The sequence below is a fragment of the Solanum lycopersicum genome, chromosome 10 (assembly GCF_036512215.1).
Source record: "Solanum lycopersicum chromosome 10, SLM_r2.1".
NCBI classification, from domain to species: Eukaryota; Viridiplantae; Streptophyta; class Magnoliopsida; order Solanales; family Solanaceae; genus Solanum; species Solanum lycopersicum.
Genome location: NC_090809.1, coordinates 43,593,114 through 43,617,201, shown reverse-complemented (window position 1 = coordinate 43,617,201; position 24,088 = coordinate 43,593,114). Strand labels below are relative to the sequence as shown.

At 34.9% G+C, this 24,088-nt stretch overlaps 1 protein-coding gene across 1 annotated transcript; it reads right to left on the bottom strand.

Annotated features, from left to right (window-relative positions):
* Positions 1-7,542: 7,542 nt before the first annotated feature.
* On the bottom strand, positions 7,543-11,276 carry LOC138338853 (uncharacterized). The gene is made up of 2 exons (XM_069289938.1): positions 10,908-11,276; positions 7,543-7,611 (listed from the first exon to the last, which is right to left on the bottom strand). The coding sequence occupies exons 1-2, from the start codon at positions 11,274-11,276 to the stop codon at positions 7,543-7,545; spliced, it is 438 nt and encodes a 145-aa protein (XP_069146039.1).
* Between the last annotated feature and the right edge of the window lie 12,812 nt (positions 11,277-24,088).

Genomic DNA, 24,088 nt, shown 5'->3' with positions numbered 1-24,088 from the left:
AAGGGAACTAAATATTCCTTAAGAGTTAAGCTGCAAGTTAAGGAAAGAGTAAAGAGTTGAGTTTATTTCTCAAAAGTTATAAGGAAACTAAGTATTCCCTAAGAGTTACAAACATTTTCACATCTTGAGCAAGAAAGGAAGCTAGTTTTCCAACAGAGCCTTTTGCTAGTTTTAGTAAGAAAGAAACTATGATTTCCAAGAGAGCTTTTAAAGCTAAGTTTGAGAAATTATCTCAAACTAGAGAAGAAGTTGCTTTAGAAACATATGAGCTAAGTATTTTGGGAGTAGTATTGAGCACTGACACGGGGACACGAGTTCATATAAACTCAAGTCTCATAAACCATGTAGCCAACATGGACAGAAGAAGGGTCATACTTTTTAGATGATTCTTTAATGATTTTAAGTAGACTAGTGGATCAAGTTAGTAGTTCAGGTTCTATAATGACGACAAGATATAGGACGACTTTCTTGCAAAGTGTGGTAAGACGTACCATCGCTTAGGCTAATAATGATGGTTGTCGGTTAGAGAATCTCTTGCAAAAACTATATTTCTTTCATATATAAGTAAATTTGAGCTTGTTATTGCATTTTTAACGAACTAAGTTGTTTTACTGTTTACATAACTTTATATATATCGCATGTGTTTTCATTGCTTTATTTTTAAGTTCAGTAATTCATGAGTTGAAGAGAGCCAAGGTAAGTTCTTTCTTATTCTTATCAAGCTTAACTTATTGTTTATCATTCCAACTCACATACTTGTACATTTAATGTACTGATGTGAAATGGCCTTCACTTATGATGCAGATGCAGGTAACCAGGAGCAGCATCCAACGCCTCATTGGTCCAGTTTGAGCACTCAGAGTCCCTTGCATTCTGGAGGACTCTTTTATTGCTTTCGAGTCTTTTCATTTACAGAATGTTGTGAAATTTTTCCAAACATTCATATTAGTATTTTAGAGGTTTCATAGACGGATAGCCAATCAGATAATAAGTTTTGAGTCTCTATTATCTCGCATTTCAGGTATTTTATTTTGAGACTTAAATGCCATTTTGGCCAGGACATTTATTTTAAAATTATCCTTGTGAGAACGTTTCTTGTTTAGTATTGAGTTAAGTTTCCGCTGAGTTACATAAGTTAGGCCAAGGGTTTGCTAAAATCCAACAATGGTCATTGGGTGTCAGCCACATATAGGGTGTAGTCTCAAGTCGTGACAAACTTTGTAACCAGAGCAAAGAGTTCAAGTGTCTTAGGGAGTCTATGAAGCCATGTTTGTAGAGTCTTAGTTATCAGTGTGAAGTGCGCCAAATCTATGATTAGGAAGCTACATATTTAGAAACTTCTCACTTCTTTCATATTCCCTTTTCGTGTGTTATGTTTATCTCTAAAAGTCTCTCTCTAATTTGTGCATGCACATGTTTCAGATAACTATGCCTCCACGAAGAGAAGCATGAGGTATGCCTACTAGGATAAATGTTGAAGGTGGTATGCCTACTAGGATAAATGTTGAACCTTAGGAACAAGAGTTACCCAATGCACTGGAAGTGCAACCTCAAGGGGAAGTTACCAACACTGAGTTTTGTTAGACTATTAAGATGCTGAGTCAGCCTGTTACTAACCAGGTTGGTCAACTAAGGGGAGCTCGACAAGAAAAGGATGATACTTGAGGATTATGGAATTCTTGAGGATAAATCCCCCAAGTTTTTCTGAATCAAGAACTATTGAGGATCCGAAAAACTTTGTTGAAGAGTTGAAGAATGTTTCAATGTGATGCATGTCATTGATGTTGCGAGAGTCGAACTAGCATTATGCCAACTAAAGAATGTGGTTAGGACTTGGTTCGACCAGTGGAAGGAGGGCAGAGATGAGGATGAGCAACACACGAGTTGGGCTTGTTTCGAAGAGACTTTCTTGGGGTGTTTCTTTCCCTAAAAACTGAAAGAGACAAAGGTGTTAGAGTTCCTTACTCTGAAACCAGACTCTTTGAGTGTGCACAAGTACGGGTTGAAGTTCACCCAGCCGTCTCCCTATGCTCCTTAGATGGTTAAGGACATCAGGAGCAGAATGATATTGTTTGTCAGTGGATTGGGTCGTGATTCAAGCAAAGAGAGCAGGGCTGCAATGCTGATAGGTGACATGGATATATCTAGGTTGATGGTTTATGTGCAGCAAGTTAAAGAGGAGATGTTGGGGGGGGGGGGACAGAGAGGAGTACAAGAACAAGAAATCCATGAGTGAGAATGAGTCTGGGCAGTAGAAGGGTGGTTCAAATCGGCCTCAGGTTCTGAAACAAAAAGAGCGTGCACCATCATCTGCTAGTGCACCTGTGCCCAGAAACATAGGTAAGTATAATGACCAAAATTTGCAGAACTTCAAGGGTAGACCAGCCAGCACAGTCCCAAGGTAGTGTGGCACAAGGAGATAATTGGGCTCCTACATGTGGATGGTGTGGTATAAACCACGCCGACAAGTGTCATCATGTCTACTCGGGTTATTTCACGTGTGGTCAAAAGGGTCACTTCTTGAAATATTGTCCTAATAATAAGAAAGGTGGTGGAAATGCGGGAAACAAAGGAAAATCTTCATCAGTTATTCCACCAGACAGAGCTGCACCTAGAGGAGCCATTTCTGGTGTTGGTGGAGGGGCAAACCACCTCTATGCAATCACTAGCCGCCAAGAGCAAGAGAACTTGCCAGATTCTGTCACGGGTATGATCAAAGTCTTTACTTTTGATTTTTATGCTTTGTTAGTCCCAGGAACAAGTTTATATTTTGTAACTCCTCATGTTTCAAATCAGTTTGAGATTCTTCCAGAGAAACTTTTTGAACCTTTCTGTGTTTCTACACTTGTTAAAGAGTCTATTGTAGCGGAAATAGTCTATCTTGATTGCCCAATTTATATCAATCACAAGAACACCATGGCTAACCTAGTTGAGTTATACATGGTGGATTTTGATGTCATTCTAGGTATGGATCGACTTTATTCCTGTTATGCGTCAGTAGACTGTAGAACTTGATTTGTCAAGTTTCAATTTCCTAATGAGCGAGTTATAGAGTGGAGTTGTAGTTCAGCAGTGCCTAAGGGTCACTTCATTTCATACCTTAAGGAGAGAAAGTTAGTTTCAAAGGATTGTAACTATCACTTAGATTGAGTTAATAATCAAGTGTTGAGGTACCTTTCCTTTAGTCAGTTGCTATAGTAAAAGAGCTTCGAGAAGTCATTCCTGATGATCTACCCAGAGTTCCTCATAAGAGAGAAATAAAATTCGACACAAATATTATTCCTTATACTCGTCCTATGTCTATTTCGCCATATAGAATGGCACAAGGAGAGTTAAAAGAGGTGAAAAAACAATTGAAAGAACTGTTAGATAAGGCTTTATTCGACCAAGTGTCTCACCTTGGGGCGCTCCGGTCTTGTTTGTAAGAAAGAAAGATGGTATCTTAATATTTTTATAGACTACCACTAATTTAATAAGTTTAGCGTCAAGAATAAGTATCCTCTTCAAAGGATAGGTGATCGTTTTGATCAACTTCAAGGTTCCACCTATTTTTTCACAAATTGATCTCAAATTTGGCTACCATCAGTTGAAAGTTAGAAATGTCACATTTTGAAGACAACTTTCAAAACCAATTTTGGGCATTATGAGTTTTTGGTCATGTCTTTTGGGTTGATCAATACACCAAAAACGTTTATGGATCTTATGAACCGAGTCTTCAAGACTTATTTAGATATGTTTGTTATCGTCTTCATTGATTACAAAATAATCTATTCAAGAAGTGAAGAAGATCATGCTAGTCACTTGAGAATAGTCCTTCAGACTTTGAAAGATTAGGAGTTGCATGCCAATTTCTCTAAGTATGAGTTTTGGCTTAAGTCTATAGCATTCTTGGGCCACATAGTTTCTGATGATGAGATTAGGGTTGATACGTAAAAGATAGAAGTAGTTCAGAGTTGGACTAGACCCATGTCTCCTACTAATATTAGAAGTTTGTTGGCTTTGGTTGGATATTATAGAAGGTTTGTTGAGGGTTTACGTATATCCCATCTCCCTTGACTAAGTTGACTTAGAAGACAGTTAAATTTCAGTTATCTAAAGCTTGTGAGAAAAGATTTCAGGAATTGAAAACGAGGTTGACTAGTGCCCCGATTTTGACCTTACCAAAGGGTACTTAAGGTTTTGTGGTGTATCATGATTCTTTTAGATGTAGGTCGGGCTGTGTTCTAATGCAGAATGGAAAAGTTATAACTTGTGCCTCCATACAGTTGAAGGTTCATGAGAAGAATTATCCAACCCATGACTTAGAGTTGGATGTTGTAGTATTCGCCATGAAGATATGAAGTCACTACTTCGATGGTAATCATGTAGATATATTTACTGATCACAAGAGCCTGCAATATGTGTTCACCCAGAAAGAGCTCAATCTTAGAAAAATAAGGTGGTTAGAACTACTCAAGGATTATGACATGAGTATTCTTTACCACCCAGGTAAGGCTAATGTTGTTGTTGATGCTTTAAGCAGGTTATCCACAAGGAGTACCACCCATGTTAAGGAAGAAAAGAGGGAGTTAGTCAAATATGTGCACAGGCTTGCACGCTTGAGAGTCAGAGTTATGGATTCTAGAAAAGGAGGAATAATAGTGACTTATGAGGCTGGATCATCAATAGTGTCATAGGTGAAAGAAAATCAAGACCAGGACTTCATTTTTCTTGATATGAAGGTGAATGTTCACAAGAAAAGAGTATTGGCTTTAGAACAAGGGGGAGATGGTATGCTAAAGTATCAAGGTAGATTGTGTGTACCTAGGATGGATGGACTCCAAGAGAGGATCATGGAGGAGTCTCATAGCTCCAGATATTCCATTCATCCGGGTTCCACCAAAATGTACCGCGATTTGAGAGAAGTATATTGCTGGGAAGGTATGGAGAAGGACATTGCTGAGTTTGTTGCCAAGTGCCTGAACTGCCAGCAAGTGAAAGTGGAACACTAAAGGCCTGGAGTGTTGGCTAAGAATATAGAATTTCCGGATTGGAAGTGGGAGATGATTAATATGGACTTCATCACAGGCTTGCCAAGGTCCTGCAAGTAGCATGATTTTATTTGGGTAATTGTCGATCGAATGACAAAATCAACCCACTTCTTGAAGGTAAAGACCACTTATTCGGTGGAGGATTATGCAAAGTTGTACATTCAAGAAGTTGTAAGACTTCATGGAGTTATGGTATCCATTATTTTAGATAGAGGCTCCCAATTTACTGCTCAGTTCTGGAAGTCTTTCTAGAAAGGTTTAGGTCCAAAGGTGAACTTAAGCACTGATTTTCATCCTTAGACGGATGGACAAGTAGAGCGTACTATACATATCTTAGAAGACATGTTGAGATCTTGTTTGATCGATTTCAAGGGGAATTAGGATAATCACCTACCTCTCATTGAGTTTGCTTACAACAACTACCATTTGAGCATCCAAATGGCTCCATATGAAGCTTTTTATGGGAGAAGATGTAGAATTCCTATTGGGTGGTTTGAGGTTGGTAAGAAGGGTTGATAGGAACAGATCTAGTTTACCAAGCCATGGAGAAAGGAAAGACGATTTAAGAGAAACTAAGACAACACAAAGTCGTCAAAAGTCCTACACATATGTGAGGAGAAGGCCATTGGAGTTTGAAGTGGATGACTGGGTGTATTTAAAAGTTTCACCCATGAAAGGTGGTGTAAGGTTTGGTAAGAAGGGAAAGCTTAGTCCCCGGGTATATAGGACCTTATAGAATATCCAAGAGAATTACCAATGTAGCTTATAAGTTGGAGCTACCACAAGATTTTGCAGCGATTCATCCGGTAAATCATATATCCATGTTAAGTGAATGGGTGATCCTTCATTAATTGTACCAACTGAAAATGGTGGAATTTAGGATAACTAATCTTATGAAGAGATTCAGCTTTAGTTTTTAGATCGCCAAGTTTGCAAGTTGAAAATAAAGGAGGTTGGGTAAATCAAGGTTCTTTGGATGAACCAATTTGTTGAAGAAGCAACTTGGGAAGTTAAAGAGGATATGAAAAAGAGGTATCCATATATCTTTGAATTTGGAGAGATTGCAGATCAAGGTACTAATTCTTTTTTTAGTATTTTACAAACTATAAGTAAGCATGATTATTGTTAATTGTTTTGGGTTGTAGGGTGTTAAACTTGATGTTACCATTCATAGCATAGTGAAAGGAATATCATTCGAGGACTAATTTTCCCAAGGGGGATATATGTAACATCTCGTAACTTGTAATAGCGAAGAAATTAGTCAAGAAACTAAAATTTGATCATTTTAGGAAAGAATAGGAAAAATCTAGAAAATTTCTTAAGTTTAAAAATGTGGTTTTTGGTCATTTTCAGACGACCATAACTTCTAGCTCAGGGTGAGTTAGGGTAAGTTCTTTATATAGTTGGAAATACCTTGGGAGATCTTTCCAATAGCGCCCCGTTGACACAATTTTGATATCATATGAGGGAGATATGTCTTTCGATAGTTAGGTTGTTAAAGTGAGAAAAGTCCACTTTTGGATTTTAGTAAGGGAAGACTTGTCCGTTCACCCATCTATTTCCTAATTCATTTTAAGGGTTTATTTTGGGTCAAAATAAGTTGGGATTCAGAATAGAAAGGTTATTTACGCTTAGGGCTTGGAGAAGAGGAAAGAGAAGAACAAAAGACAAAAAAATTCATCAAGAACGCCAACATCCTCGCGTGGAATTCGTCGAGGATGATCCTTATTAAAATATGTGAGATATTTCGTGTTGGATTAATTCATCCACACATCAATCTTGTTTTATTTGTTTACATGATTTGAATGAATTCTTGATAATCTTTTCGAATCTCTTTTTATTGAGTTGATTGAATATCCGTTGATGATAATTTGTAGCTTCCCTGGTTGTTTTTGAGTTAGATATATTGTGTTTTGATACATCTTAAGGTTTTGGGGATTGAATTATGGAGGTTTAGTCCTTTAAGATTAGAAAAAGAGTTGAAAAATTTGTCAGACACTTTGGGCAAGCCAGGCGCATCACGCCTGCAGCGTGCCACAAAGTGGTTTCAGTAAACTGGGTCCTAACGCGGTGCACCACGAGTGCGCCAGAACTATGCCTCAGTCAACAGAGGTTGGTGCGGCGCGCCACTGGTGCGCTCGGATCGGCGTTTTGCACCATGATGTCATAGTTTATCCTTTGTAAGTCCTTCCACAGTAGATTAGCATCTTCTAATGATTCTAATGTCATGAATGAGGATCACCCCTAGAAGTAAGATGACATACTTGATGTCTCCGAAATTTTGTACAAGCCATTAGACATCTTTAATTGCATATATATAAAGAGTAGCACGAAATTAAAACTTTTTATATGAAACATAAAGCGGAAATCATTTCATAAAATGGAAGCCTTTCTAACATATGTCTCGAACACCATCTATGACAACATGAGTACAAATGTCTTCAGATGCAACCCACAAAAGTCTAAACATAGTAAAGAACATAGGGGTGGTGTCCTCGGATGCTATGATGACTCACCAATCTTCACTACTTGAAAGCCTTGGAAACTCTACCCTTCTAAGCAACTCAATCTTCTGAACACCCTACATTGGATTAGAACATAGGCAATCAGTACGAAATGTACCTAGTAGGAAAATTATCGTACCAAACATAAGATATCTCAAACGATAGTCAACAATCGACATAATCATAAGAGATAATAACATGAATATCATAAGCATAATAAACCATCAAGAAATCATACGTAAGTTCAAACTTAAACCATTGTTCTTTTTACTCAAATGAACTACTTCACAAGCCACCTCCAAGTATACTTGTTTAAGGCTAAGGTAGCATCCCATACTACTACCCAAGCTAAGTACCTCTCTTTGGTCAATCTTGATCATAATCCACTCTCATTATTAAGACCTATGTTTTTTATGACAATAAGCACTATGCCCATACATCACCCCAAGGCACAATTTTGCAATGCATGTGAGGCATCCTATTCTACCTTACACACTAAGCATATCTTGAAGTCACCCTACTCTCTTTCATCAACTTTAGGTGTCACTAGTAAACCTACTTCATATTGACAAGGAACTATCATCTTAAGTCAATCATGTCTTGGAAGGCAACTAGCAACTATCCAAGATAAGAATATATCATATAGGGTTATGTCATAGGTAGCTTCAAGTCAAACATGTGCCACGTATTAATGACATCCCATACTACGTCCATACTAAGTACTTCTATAGGCTATCCTATTCCAAGATAGCTTATCTTGAATTCTTGTATATTAAGCTTAATATACTAACATAATATAGCTACTACCATGGAAAACATCGTAACATACAATCCAAGCTAACAAAGGAAGGATACAAAAGTACCAACCTAACCACGATACTAGCTAACATAGGAGAGCATGAATACTCATCCCTAAGCTACCATGAGAATCTTATCTCAATATATTCCATGAAATTCACCTGAATGCAAATCAAGCTACCATTACGAGAGTATAGGCCTTTCCCTTAAAGCTTCCGTGAAATGGTTTTGTCCTAACCAAGTCAAGCTAACATGAAGGAATTTTTGTCATGCTGCTTTAAGATAATCCTAGGAGAATATCGATCATCCATCCTAGGTTGTCTTTCCTACTACTAATGCAAGCTACCATGATCAAGCATCCTTGCAATACAAGATCAATCTAAACATGGGAGAGCTTGATTCCTCCATCCCAAGTTGTCATGAGATTCATCATCTCAAGTTACCATGAGAATTCAACTCAAGCTTCCATGATATTCACCATCTCAAGCTTCCATGAGCAATTCAACTCAAGATTCCATGAGATTCTCCATCTCAAGCTATCACACCTTAGTCTTATCTTACCAAGTCAATCACCCAAGAAGTGACTATTCTATACAACTTCAAGCTATTCTAGTCTATCATGCCTTGATTTATTTTAGGTTCTTAAGTCAACCTAGAATACATCTATGTGAGAGAACTTGCTTTCCCTAACTTGTTCATGTCTAAGTGTATAGGTGAAAGAGAAAAAATCATCACACTCCCCTCATAATGACCTCACCCCAAAAGACCTAACAACAATGACATACAAGCCGTATCAATGCTAACTTAATTCTATTATGATCCATATCAAATTACAAGCCATTTCATTCAATTGATAATTAGAAGGTCTAGTCATACTTGATCACATATGTTCAATTCCAACTTCAGAAGTCATGATCCTCCTTAATCAATTAGGCCTAGTTCAATTCATATCTAGGTGATCCTACTATTATCAATTAGTATTCAAGACAATCAAATTAAGAAGATCAACTTAGAACCTTCAATCTTTCCTCTAATGGTCTAAACCCAACATGATCACCTTCATAATCAAACTTAGAATTCATCAAGTAAGCCACATGAAAACTTCACAAAATCATCATATAATCATAGTTGAATGCTACCCACTAGATTGGGATAACAATCAAACCTTACCCACAATGCAATCACAGCCCTACCTAGGTTAAGGTCTTCTGGATTCATAATTGAGGGGTAACTATAGGCGATCCTTGGATGGAAGAATAAGCTTCACATACATTTTATTAGAGACTTAAACCCAGATTGATTCAATGGTGAATTTATTTCAAGAAGCTGCCTCCTATTTCTCTTCTTCCTTCAATGGTGTTCTCAAGAGAGTTTTACGGAGGAAAAGGTTTTGATTTGGATACTAGAGTCTAAATGACTATTTTATCACTTAAATATACTTTAAATATCTACAAACTCTAAAAATAACCTCCCAATACTTATTTTAAACGTGGGGTAAATTTCCCAATTCACCCCTAGCTTGCCAAGACACCTACAGTAAAGTTACAGGCTCAAACGACAGTTGCAGTCGATGGGCCATCATCTGGTTGATGCACCGTCCTGCACGTACGTATTTTGTGACATAGACTCAAATTTTAGAGGACTTATCTCTCACACATAAATGTGGAGAGACGCCCTCAATCAATGGGGCATTGACGATGCAGGAGGCGCCGTATGGCTAGGCGTGGTTTTGGATTGTCTCGAGTAGTTTTATGAAGTTTGGGTCCTCCTCAAGGACCCTTAGGATGGTCCTTAGGATGGTCCTTAGGTAGTCGTGCTCAAACATTTTGATGCTAAACACGTCCATCTATATGTTAGGAACCTCTCCTATAAATTTGAACCCCAAATAACACGTAAAACACGCAAACACACGCTAGAACACACTAGTACACTTAAAGGCTAACATTCGAACGTCTTTGTCGTTCTTGGATTTTCATGAGTTGAGCAGAGCCAAGGTAAGTTCATCTTGTTCTTTTCAAGTTTTAAGTTCTCATTATCATTCCAACTCGCATACTCGTACATTCAATGTGATGATGCCATTTGGACTGTATCGTCTTATGATGTAGAAACAGGTAACCAGGCTCAGCATTATCCAATGCTTCGTTGATCCAGTTGAGCTTTCGTAGTTAGTGGTGAACTTCCTTGCATTTTATAGGAAACTTTTATTATATTTCTAGTATTTCATTTATAGGATGTTGTAGGGTCTGTCCCAACATCCATCTTAGTATTGTAGAGGTTTCATAGACAGTGACATAGTCAGTTTTTAGTCTCTTCTTTTTGTATTTCAGATTTCTTTGTTATAAGACTTAAGTGCCAGTATGGACAACTTGTTATTTCTTTAAGTTACATCATGGGACTGTTTTAATTGAGTCAAGTCTTCCACTGAGTTAATTTAAGCGAGGACAAGGGTTCGCTCAAGACCAACAATGGTCATTGGGTGCCGACCACGTCCAAGGTGTAGACTCGGGGAGTGAAAGTAAGAACCCAGCCCGCTAGTGATATTGTCCTCCTCGGTTATCTATTTTAGACTTCTTACCTGAGTTGTTCCTTCATGCGCAGTTTGCAAAGTTTCCCATATTGCTTTAGCATCTTGACATGATGATATTCGATTGTATTCATCTGGACCTATTCCGCATATCAAGATCTTTTTTGCTTTAGCATTGTTCTGAATTGCATGTTTATCTGCAACATTCCATTCTTTCCTATCTTTTGGTACTTCAGTGGTTCCATCAATTCCATTCTTCATGGGTATGGTTGGACCGTCCAACACGACTCCCCATAGGTCAGGATTTTCTCCTAGTAAATGATCCATCATGTAATTCTTCCACCATCCATAATACTTTTCATTAAACAGTGGTGGTCGAGTTTGTGAAGATCCTTCCTGTGGTGTAGGTGGTGCAGCCATTGATCCTTTTCAAGAATATTAGTCTTTTAATGAAAAGACCTGCTCTGATGCCAATTGAAGAAACCTTACCCCTAGAACAAGAACCGGGTTCTTGTAATTTTGTCGTAACACAATAAAACAAAGATTTTATCGTGGAAACCTTCCTAACTCAAGGAAGAGAAAAACCACACCGATGTTTTCTATTAATTCAAGATTTACAACTCAGTTAATCAATGAATCTAACTCTAAACTTCTACCCTTTTCGATTAACTATAATTGAAAACTCTCCACTCAACAAGAAGTCAAACTCGCTTCTTGTTTACAAAAGCTCTTAACTCTTGTTAACTCTAACCACCCAAGAAGTCAAACCCACTTCTTGCTTACAATTCTCACAACCTCTCTCCCAAGAAGTCAAACCCACTTCTTGTTACAATTTTCTCAAGACTCAACTCTCAAGAAGTCAAACCCACTTCTTGTTACAAATCTAGGAATTATTACAACTCAATAATAAACCTAGAACAAATCAATAATAACTAATAACCCTAGACTTTAATTGATCAAACTTCAATATCCAATAGTTCTGAGTGGAACAAGTTTTGTGAACCTCGTCCTTATGTTGCTGTGATGAAGGTGAACCTGGTCCTTGCGTTTCTGTGATGAAGGCCTGCGTTTTTTCTCCAGAAAATACTGCTCTCAAGATGATATATTTCATGAATATGCAATACCTATCGTTCTGGCTTTGCTGGAAAAATTCTCTCGATTTTTGTGATTGCAAAGATATTTTTTCCTTCAACTTCTTGATCCTTTTATAGATTTGATTTGCCTTCAACTTCTACAAGGAAAGGAATTACAAATCCTTTTCCTTCTTGAACTTGTCTATATTTACTTCTTTCCTTATTTGACTTGAATTGTGATTTCTTTATTTCTTTCCTTCTTTGGCTTTGATTGCTACTTTTTTATTTCTTTCCTTCTTTGACTTGAATTGCTTCTTTTTTATTTCTTTCCTTCTTTGGCTTGGATTGCTACTTTTTTATTTCTTTCCTTCTTTGACTTGAATTGCTACTTTTTTATTTCTTCCTTCTTTATTTATTTCCATATTTGTTTCGGTCTTTTCCTTCTTTACAATTCTGCACTTTTTCTTCTTTGCCTCAATACTTTCTCTTCTTCGCCGCAATCTCTCGTAATTGTACACATACGACATCATGCCTTCACTTTATCAATCATCAAAACTACTTTATTTGTTCTCCTTCTTCCCAACATTTTCTCCCTTTTTGATGATGATAACCAATGATTTGTTACACATCAAGACTCTTTGTTAGTGTTCAAAACTTCAATTCTTTGTCATCCATCAAAACTACAAACTTCATATTTTCTCATTCCCCAACAATTCAGATACTTAAGTTAAATAGTAGTTAATTGGAAGATTATGTGGTCGTTGGTGAGAGGGATAAAAATAAATAGCGATGGAATTAATATTTTGTGTCTGTTTGGTTATTATGTTTGGGATAACTTGTCCCACCATTAATACCACAATAATGAAATAAGTTATCCCATATATGCACTTGATCTCTATAACATTACTTAATTATTGAATGATTTATCGTTTAATAATTATCTTAAATATACAAGTTATTATTAAGAATGATCAGTATATGTCCAGGGGCATAGCCTATCATGTCAAGGCAAGCACCCGTCATCGAAAAAATATATATCATATATATAAATAAAATAATATTTTAAATGGTTAAATAAGAAGTTTTGGACACACTTAAAACAACGAATGTTCTTAGCCCATTAAATTTTTGCACTTAGACAAAGGTTAGGTGAACACCATCTAGCAATAATGTAAAACTAATATTATATGTTAAAATAATCTTAAATAGAGACCTACAACTTAAAATTTCAAGGAAAAAAAGTTTAATAGCCAATTAAATTTTTAATCCAATTGGCTTTTGATTCTTTTTATTTTCATTAAGTTCTAAACTAATTATTTAGTTTAAAATCGATCAAAAAGTCCAATGTTTTTTCTATAAAACAATTAAAAGTAAAAAAGGCTTCATATAAACTTTCTTTTAAAAACCCTAATTTGATTATACTCTTTAATTTTGACATGTTGGTGAAATCTTTAAGTATAAATGTGATTTCATTCTAAATCAAATTTTTTGTCGATTAATTTTTTATTAAATAAACATGAATCCAAGCTAAATATTATGTAGTTTAATTTTAAAAATTTTGGTATATTTTTTAATAGTTATTATTTATGTTACATAGTTCGATTTACATAATTTTATAGCACTCATTCGTTAAATTTCTTTTTATCTATACAATTCTTAGACATCCTTTATTAAAATTTTTGCTCTGCCACTGTATAATATGTGAAGTAAATTCAACTTATTTATGCATATCTATAAACAAGGGTTAGCGCCCCAAAGCTAAGAAATATGGTTTAGGTTAATGTTTGTAACCAGAGGTGGAACTACAAGTCAGTAAGGGTGGTCAACCCATTGCCATAAAATTAAACGATGTATATGGGCAAAACATTCTTTATTATTTGAATATATAGATAAATGAACTCACTTTAACACAATGAGTGGTGTTGGTCCAGCAGTAAGCTTGCTCAGTTGAGTGTTTTAGGTCCAGAGTTTGTTTCTTGTTGTAGCGCACATTTGTTTTTCAGAAAAAAGAAGAAGCAAAGGAACAAGAACTGTCTCTATCTTTCTATTTCTAGTCTTGAATTAATAATACTAAGAAATTACATTCAAAGATATACTTAAAGTTGACTTTTCCCTTTTATTCTTTTGATTATTTCTAAATTATTTTGTAAAATAGTTAAGAATTTATTCTTTTGATTATTTCTAAATTATTTTGTAAAATAATTAAGAATTTCAATAAAAGAAAAGGTAAATATTGAAAAGCCTCTCAACAATTCTCTTGATCTATGAAAAAAATCATGACAAAACTCCCAACAATTCATTTGATATGAACAAAAGAGAGTATTTAATTAGCTGCTTATCAAATTATTTTTCCTAATTTTTATTTGTTAGTTTTGATTCTGGCTTAAGTCATCTGCGGTAATTTCAAGTTGTTCGCCAAAAATTCACTTGGAACCTCAACTAGGACTCGTATCTATTGAGCACCTAAATTGTTCAAAACATATACCTATTAAACACAAAATGCTGATGTGACAAAATAAATGTAACTAATTGTTGTACTATTGTGCGCCTGAAAGGACTTTTTTTTGAAAATTTTTAAAAATATATTAGTGTTTATCTTTTGACACTTTACATGTTTCAATTAAATAACCAAAAACTCATTCAATTAAACATTTATCTCTTCATTTATAAAAGAAAATAAGCCCACACCCATGTACAAGTCCTCCTCTTCTTCTTCAACCCACCATTTTAAAGACTTCAAATTCTCTGCCTTTTGTTTTGTTCTTTTTATTTTTATTTTCTTCATTTTTCGTTATAAACAAACTAATTGAATATTCAAGAAGAAGAAAAAGAATCGGACCAGTTAGCCGACATTCATGCATCTATATTTTCAATAACTCGATGAAGTAACCATCACCATTCATTAAACTTGTTAAAAATGATATTTTTTTAAATTTCTTTTCATCGTCGATTTTAAAATAATTTATCCACATTGATTATTTTCACAAAAATCTCATTGATCACATGAAGAATAGATACTATGGGTGACAGGGGAAGAAAAAAAAAGTAAAAGATTAGGATGGTATATTGGGGTGGGAGATATTTTTTTTGTTATCGTTGAGGAATCGGTAGAGGGACAGGGAAGAAAACAACGAAGTAAGGGCAATGAGTTAGGTTTTGGGGGGGGGGAGAAATTTTCATTTTTATTCTTTTTTCAATACATATTTTCTAGATTATTAAAGGCTGAAAATAATTTTTCATTTTTTAAAATTAAAAATTTGGACATGTCATAATTGTATTTGTGATTTTTTCATGTGTGAATTACACAAAGTATTTTTAAAACTAGTTGTCATTTACCTAAGTCTATGATATCAAGTTTGTCACGCTCCAAAATTGGCCCAAGACAAAGTCACGAGACCTAGGATCACGAGTGATCACAAGCTAACCCTGAGCTAACATATCATAATACAACGAAAAATCTATGAGAAGATAAATTGAATTAATAAATATTGTGTGGAAGATAATCACGAGATTATCTGAATAATTATAAGGAATACCCATACATTAAATCTGAATATATGAAAACTGAGAGTTTAACAACAACTGAAAAGTCAAACTCAAACATTAAAACTTAATCTAACTATGTTTCAAAATAACCTCTAACTAACTAGAAGTGCTGGGACATGCCCTAACTAAATCTAGAAAAACTGAAACTAAAGCTAAAAGCAAAGGAGGATAATCATGTCACTCGTCCTCAAAGAATGAGGACTCACACTGATGCTGCTGAACTGAAGATCAGGAACCGATCTGTCCGTGATCGGAAAGCTGAGAACCTGAACCTACATCATGAGAAATGTAGCGTAGAGTATGCATCAGTACTTGAAGGTAGTGAGCATGCTTGATAGAATAAAACTGAACAATAAACATAACTGAACCAAAGTATAAATACTGAACAATGATATAAGATGACCATGGTGAAGATATAAAGCTACAATGAATATGAATTGAACTGAATGCAATGACCGAGCTTACAACATGTCTAAACTAAAATCGGATCTATAACTGATGATATGGTCAATACAATATAATTTGATTGGACTATGAAAGGTACTCATAATCGACATAAAATCACATGATCTAAATGTGGATTCCGATGTATACACCCCATTGAGAAGACCCAATATGCCCTGTCAAATGTAAAGATGCATGACTGACGTGATCACTACAATGTGATTCCCAAAAAAAAGGGCTTAACTTATGGGTCACGTAGTTCTAAGACTTGAGGGCGACTGACCTTAGTCTACTCAGTTTAATCTACTCTTAATTTAATTAGGTAATTAACAATTTATGACTAAATTTTTGTAATACTGATACGCAAACTGAGAATGCAACATTGATATACTGATAATGAAACATTCAAAAACGGAGGCATATATGTATCTTTGAAATAACTGACCTAACATGTGTAATTTATGAACTAAAAGAATGTACACAACTAAGGTTCTGAATTCATGAAAGAATTACACAAACGATACTAAATTCATGAAATTCTTATTCGGATAATTATAACAACAATAACCCAACACTTTCTAACATTCAAGAAACCCTAGGTCTAGATAATAATAAGGTAATCAAGAATCTAATGGAAATCTAGGAACCTAATGGGTGAAAGGAACCCACTAGTGAAATCTTGCATACCTGGTGACAATTGCATGGAGAAATCTTTTGATTTCGGGCTGGAATTAATGAAAAACTTGTTGCGTCTAGGAAAGCTTTGGTCGACTCTTTCTTCACTCTGGTTTTAAGTTTGATAAGTTATTCTGAGAAAGAATTGACTAGGGTAGGTTCTAATTAGTTTACTAGTCTAAAACTGACCAAAATCGCGTAGTTTAGGGGCTAAACAATGTAGTTTAGTATCCAATGCATAAGGAAAAAACCAAATCACCCCTGGCTTAAAAAATCTTATGGGCCACCGACGAACCATATCGACAGACTGTGAATGAGACGAGGGTCCATGATGGTCAACCATCGATTGACATTTGGGGATGAAATCTGAAGGTCTGACCTACGACCTTCGACCGCAGACCGTGGTCTGACATTTGATCCATATGTCCTGTCGTGTGTCAGGACTTAGAATATATTTTTTTGGGATTTTCTGAGGAGGGTTTCACATGGTGAACCACATACCACTTAAGGCGAGTAAACATTATATTTTATATTAAAAGTAATTTTTATCAACCAAAGGTTTTGAGCACCCTTACCCAAAACCCTCTCCATCAAATTTCTCAATTTTCTTCTATCCAAACCATTCAACCCACCTTATCCTCCTTCTGTGAAACCACAACAATCACCTACTTCTTCTTCTTCAACTTAACGCCAGTCTCCACCCATACCCCCACCCAGCCAACAATATTCATTCCTAAATGCTTCCTTACAATTTTTCTCTTTGCCGCAAATCATACCACTTAAGCTCTTCTGCTAGATTTTCATTTTCAAAACTTCAATTTTTATAACTATTTTTCAAATCTTATATGAGATAATGTGAAGAATGATGATGAACATTGACAAATTGAAAACTTTTCATGAATAAGCTTGAAGAATAACAAAAGGGTTTTGTTAATTTATGATGAAAAATTATTGAGTTTGTATTTGTCAATTTTTAGTGCAAAACTTCAATAAAGTAGGAAGAATTACACCTGCTTGGCATGAATTTCATCCTCAATTGTAATTTGTGAGCAAATGTTGAAGAACATAATAATGAAAATTTTCAGAATATATTTTTTTAATAAATATTTAATTTCTTATGTGTTATTAAAAATGACATGGAATCCTACAAAATGACATGAAATTTTACGTGTAAATGATTGTGCTACGCGTGCACATATCAAATGAGAAAAGAGTTCAAAATATCATGGTTGAATGAATTTAAGGGTTCAGTTGACAAAATCATGAGTATAAGTGTCTAACCGACAAACAGAGTCAAGTACAAGGACCTCCCATGTCATTTGGCCTTTTTTATATTAACAAATTGTTTTGACCACATATTTTTGAGCCCATTGTATTGTACAAAAGATGTTTTTAAAATCTCCTATTTAAGACCTTACTTTGTCCAAAAATAAAGATGGTAGTGGATACATACAATTTTCCTAAATTGACAAAAACCCTAAAAAAGATTTCCTCCCTCATTTCCAAATTTTCCAGCCGCCGCCACCCACATTCTGAAACCCTAAAACTTTAATTTCCCCTTCCATTTCTGCCACCAAACCACCAGATCTCCTCCATCCCACCTCACTGCCTGCTCACTTTTCTTCTCTGGAAAAACCATATCAAAAATCCAACCATTCCAGTTAAAAAACGACATCCAATAGCAACAATGCCATCTCCACGAAGCTTCAGAGCCCGATGACTGCCACCCCTTTTTGATATTTTGTTTGTTATGAGTGAGCTAAAATCTCTACAAACAATGAGCTCAAATCTCTAAACTCCATCTCCGATATGGCTCCAACTCTGTTGAACAAAAATTGAATTGTTGTGGTGACTCTAACTCTGGTGGGCAACAACTAGTAGTCGCGAAGATAAATCAGGTGAGACTACTATTCTATTATTGTTGTTACTATTCAAGTTTTGATTTTTCTCGAGTGAAGTTTTGCTCCATTGTTGTTTTAAGCATTTTGTTTTGACTTTAACTATGAGTGGCTCATTAATTATTGATATTTGTTGCCATTATATATTTTTTTAAAATAGTCATGGTTATTTCTATTGTAATTTACATTAAATAGAGATGGTTAAAGTTGGCCAATGAAAAAAACTCACTTTGTCAATTTTTGAGTCCTCCTCATTTTAAAAGATGGAAAATATAAAGTTCATTTACTTTGTATGTTAAAATTAGACTATGAAGTAATTACCGTCGATTTTTAAGTTTTCCCATGTACATAAAACCGATTTTGTTTTAATTCATTATTTATTTCATTTATTATGATTCATATTAATCCATTGTTAACACTTTTACTAAGTTTGGTTTAGAATTTAGGGTTCTTTTTTTTGAATTATTTTTTTATTTTATTAAATCAATTGATTATTATTTTCTAGTAACTGTGACATTGTGCCTTATTTGAATAAAATAGAAATATCAACTGTCATCATCCTTAAAAAGTATAAAACTAGAAGTATGATGGAATATACACCTATTGATCTTGTGGTAAGTATCTATATTATAATCTCTAAGTTGCTTTCCATTAACTCAGGAATTTGTTAGAAAAGACTGTTTGTATTACGTAAAATGTTGATGTGGAAGTTAGACTAATCTAGATGTGGTGCTGGTGGAAAATGAAGTAGTAAATTTAGGGATACAAATAGTGTTACGTGTGTTTCTCAAACTTGATCTTGAAATAGTTTATGATAATTTGAAACGTAAAGTCGTAGATTCTATTATGCTTCAAATTGGATTTGGGGAGAAGAGGAGGAAATAGATTTATTTTTTGCATCTCTTTGGTGGGGCTTTTTGTGTTGGTGAATGGTGACCAATGTGGTTTCTTGGGAGTTTGAGGGATTAAAGACAAGGTGATCCCTTATCAATAATGTTGTTTATTTTAGTTTTGAAAATGTAAAATAGGATGATGGATAAAGCTGTTTTTGGGGGTTACTTGATGCATTTCAGTATTGCGTTTAAATCAAGGAATAGTCTTAGTGTCTCATTTGTTATTTGCGGAAGATATCTTTATTTTATGTGATGCAACTGAGACTTAGTTGTATTATTTTGGCTTGTCCCTAATCCTCTAACTGCAACACTAAAACCCATGAAGTAACCCCCTAAAATAGCTCTATTCATCATACTATTTAACACTTTCACAACTAAAATAAACAATATCAGTGATAAGGGATATCCTTGCCTTAAACCCCTCAAACTCCAAAGAAATACACATGGGTTACTATTCAACAACATAAAAATCTTTCTTCGAGGCAATGCAAATGTAAATTCATTTCCTTCTCGTCTCCCCAAATTCCATTTAAAGCATAGTGATTTCTAGGACTTCCCGATTCGCATGATCACATGCCCTTTTAAAATCAAGTTTGCACAACACACCTTACTTTCTCCCTGAATCAACCACTATGTTTGCTACTAGCATTACATCTATTAATTGTCTCCCCTTTACAAAAGACATTCTGCAAAGTAGAGACAATTCATGTAATAACTTCTTGAGTTTGATAAAAAAAAAGGCACATTAGAGATGATTTTATAGATGTAACACCCTGAAATTCCAACTCAAATCAAAACTTAAAAATATTTCTTTAGATTGAAGCCACAGAAAAAATCCTCTTTTTGTAGAACTATTTACAATTCATAGGTAGATTCATACAAACCATAGGTGGGTTCGTAGAACTATGCTCTGAATTAGTGTTTTAAGGTATAAGTTTTAGGATCATACTACAGCTCATAGAAACTTCTACATTTCGTAGAAAGGCCCCATAAAACCCAAGTCTTGAAACAACCCAGTAAGCTTCATATGATTGAGCAAGTCATCTATAGAAGTCCATCTACGGTTCGTACAAAAGTCCATGAACCGTAAACCATTTGGTAGAATAAATGTTGGATCTTAATACGAGTAATTTTTAGTATTTTCCGATCCTTTCTAGACATGGACCGATGTTTATACACCTAATTAAGGTTACAAGAAACACCTAGCACAAAGTCTAGTCGAAAAACTTTTGTAACACAACGAAAGTCCATGACCTAATCTAGAGCTTCACATGATGAATTAAAATCTAAAACACTGTTTCAAAGCATAAAATAATGTATTGAAACCAAGTTGGAATTATTAGAGCCTAAATGTGGAGGGACGACCAAGATGTCCGGAAACTTGTGCAATTGAACTAGTAAGCGTCCTTAGGTTTCATGAAGGTTTGGAAGTGTTGTATGAGGTCTAAAAGTTGTATAAATACTTTAAATAGGTAAAAATATGTATATCGGGTGAAAACGTCCAGGTACGACCTCCTAAGGACCGCCCTAGGGGTCCTTGAAGGGACCACGCCCTTGGCCAAGCAAGATGTCAAAGGCAGCAACAAATTGCACTTGGAAAAAATTTGCCCGTGTCTTCGACATGGTCCTCCAAGGACCAAAAATCTTGGTTCTCATCGTGGACACATAGAGGAATCCACTATCTCGAAATTAATTTAGAAAATCTTGCGGGAACAGCTCCGCGACTCGGACTTGTTTCCCGATGAAAATCTAAAATTTATAATTCAAGTTTGACTTCATTAAAAGATAAACTTAACTGAGGGGTCATTTGGATATTTTAGTGGAGGTTTATATATTGATTTTGAAATCAATTTCACATTACATTCACTCTCTCCAATCAAATCCCAAAATCAAAATCCAAAGCTCTCACCTCTCTCTACTTTCTCTCTCTATTCACTCTTCTTTGAAGGAACCAAGAAGCTTGAACAAGAAGACCAAAATTTCTACATTTCTACTAAAATTTCGTGGATTATGTCTTTATAAAGTATGGATTCTTCACTCTTGTGTTTCCTTTTCCCAAGAGGTCCATTAAAAGTTGATTTCTAAATCACCCATTTCAAAAGGTTTTCTTCTACAAATAGGTTTTCTTCTAAACTTGAAATTGATGATTAATTGTGATGACCTATGGCTAATTAAATGTAAATTTGTTGATTAATTTATATTGATTAATGATATTTTCATGTGGATCATGTCCTTCACCCCAAATTCCCCAAATCTTCATGAATTAATGGGAATTGATGAATGTATTGATTGTTAGACTTGTTTGAACTATTCTATTTCATTTACGGACTGCCTAGGGTCATGTATTATTGGTATTGAATCTATTTCTTGAATAATTCATGATGAACCATTTTCTCTAACCCTAGCTATGAATTGGACTTGTAGATGATTTGAGTTGTTAGAATTGGTTATGTTATTGCTTAATTCACTATATTATGATGATGATGATGAGTGAATTATTAGATAATTGTGATAAATTTAGGGTAAGATTCTTGATGAAGGCTATGGAGTCTATTTGGTAAGACTTGTAATCTTGAACTTTTTGCTTCAATATTTTTGGATTGTAATTGGTGATGATGTTATGCAATTGAAGTATTATATGTGGTTAAATTAGGAAGATATGATATGATGACTATAATAATGGCATGAGATGATTATGTTCAATTTGAGATCATGTTGAGGATATGTTAATGCAAGTTTAAAGATGATTTCTCTTGTGTGCCTTAGAAGATAAGATGATGATAAGTTGATCTCACTAATGATGGTTGTATGATGAAAGGAAGTTCTCTATCCTATGCCTAATGAGCTAAATGATATGCTATAAAAGGGGGTTAGTCTCCTATAACCTAAATTAAGTTATGATTGTTAATGAATGGCTTAATGACATTTCAAAAAGTGACTTAAGCTTAGCACCGAGTGAACTTGACAATGAGAGGTGTTGACTTCACCTTGAAGGGAGATTCACCAAAAATTTTCATGAGATGAGGGATCCAATTTCTAATGGACATGTAGAGGGTTTAAGACATATTTCCTAGTTTATTAACTATATTGTATCCATAGGATACTAGATAGTGGATCCACCTATAATGCTATGTTATTTTTTTTGTCCTAACTTGGCGAGTATACCACCTTCTTTCGGTGTAGAGTATCATGTCACCAGATTTCATGTTTAGATCACATGGTCTATTATCTTTTAAGGCGATTGTTATCGAAAGTAAAATGAAACTAAATAAAGTGAACACTAACTAGGGTGACTTAAGAGGTTATACTTAGTGTAGGTAGGGGTATGGGACTCTACCTATATATTGCACTAGTTTGCCTTGAGGGACGTCCTAGGAGGTTGTTCTTATGTACTTATGATATGAATTCAATGTATATGATGAATTTATATGTTGATGATCCTATATGATGTTGGTTTCACTTATGAACATGTTATTTGTCTATATTGCTATATATGAGAATGGCTACTTATGATGTTATGTTATATGAAGTAGGACACTACTTATGATCTCTTTCCTTGTTTACTTGATTAGGTTGAGTTATGGGACTTCACATGAGTATTTCACTTGTATGCTTGTGATGAGATTGTAGGTAACGGTCTAATAATCTATGATGATATGAGTTCTTGTACATGCTTTGTTATTATGATATTATGTTAGAGTTACTATGGTTATATGATCTTGATATTCTATGATTCATGTTGATATGACCTTATGTTTATAGTATACATGTTTCCTTGATTTTATTGATGATGTTGGTCTTGTGTTGCATATGGACTTGTTTTAATGAATATGTGGTTATTATCTTACATGTGCTCTTATTTGTGCATTAAGGCTTTCAAAAGTGACTCAGCATGACTTGAACAAGAAATTCTCTTTAGCATGATTTCAAATGGCTTATATTCATATATCCTTACTTAGTAAAAGTGTTTGTACTAACCCATATTCTTTGTATTTCTACAAATATGTATGTTCGGGCCACTGAGGTATCAAGGTCGATTGCAAAAACACTTGGACTTTTCTCCAAGTTTTGGTAGGTCCTCAATGTTTGAGGATGGTTCCTTCTATCTAGCTTAGTCAGATATTCTATAGTCTAAAGACATTCTTTTCTCTCTTATTGTTGAAGACATTGTTGTCTGCCCTAAGTGACAATTATTAATTGTATTAAGGGCTATGCCCGAATGTTCTATTCGTTTTAGATGGTTTAAACGTGAGACTGTATTATAGACTGAATTCTTATATGTTATGTATATTGTCTAAACGAGAAGCCTACGTAAGCTTCCTATGCGAGGAGTCCAAGTAAACTCCATAAGTATTATGCGAGAGGTCTATGTAAACCTTAATATATAAAAGTTTTAATATTTTTGCATTTTTAACTATGAAGTGTTATGACGAATGCTAAGAGGCTAGTCTTAGTCCTTTTCAAGGACGACAACGCGGTTACATCTAGAGGGTGATCACTGATCGTGACAGTTTTTGTATTAGAACATGAGGTTAAAGTAATCTTAGGATTGATGTCTCACTAAACCACGTCTATGTAGAGTCTTGTTAATGGGTGTGAAGAGTGCCACACTTATGAATGGGAGAGTATTTTATCCTTAGGAATTCTTACTTATTGGTAATCTTGAAAGTCGTGCCTCATGAGTGGTAACCTTGTGTGTCCCT

Coding starts and splice junctions, on each gene's coding strand:
- LOC138338853 (XM_069289938.1), bottom strand. CDS start 11,276: ATGGCTGCACCACCTACACCACAGGAAGGATCTTCACAAACTCGACCA. Junction 7,612..10,907: donor CGCATGAAGGAACAACTCAG/GTAAGAAGTCTA, acceptor AATCCAATGTAG/GGTGTTCAGAAGATTGAGTT.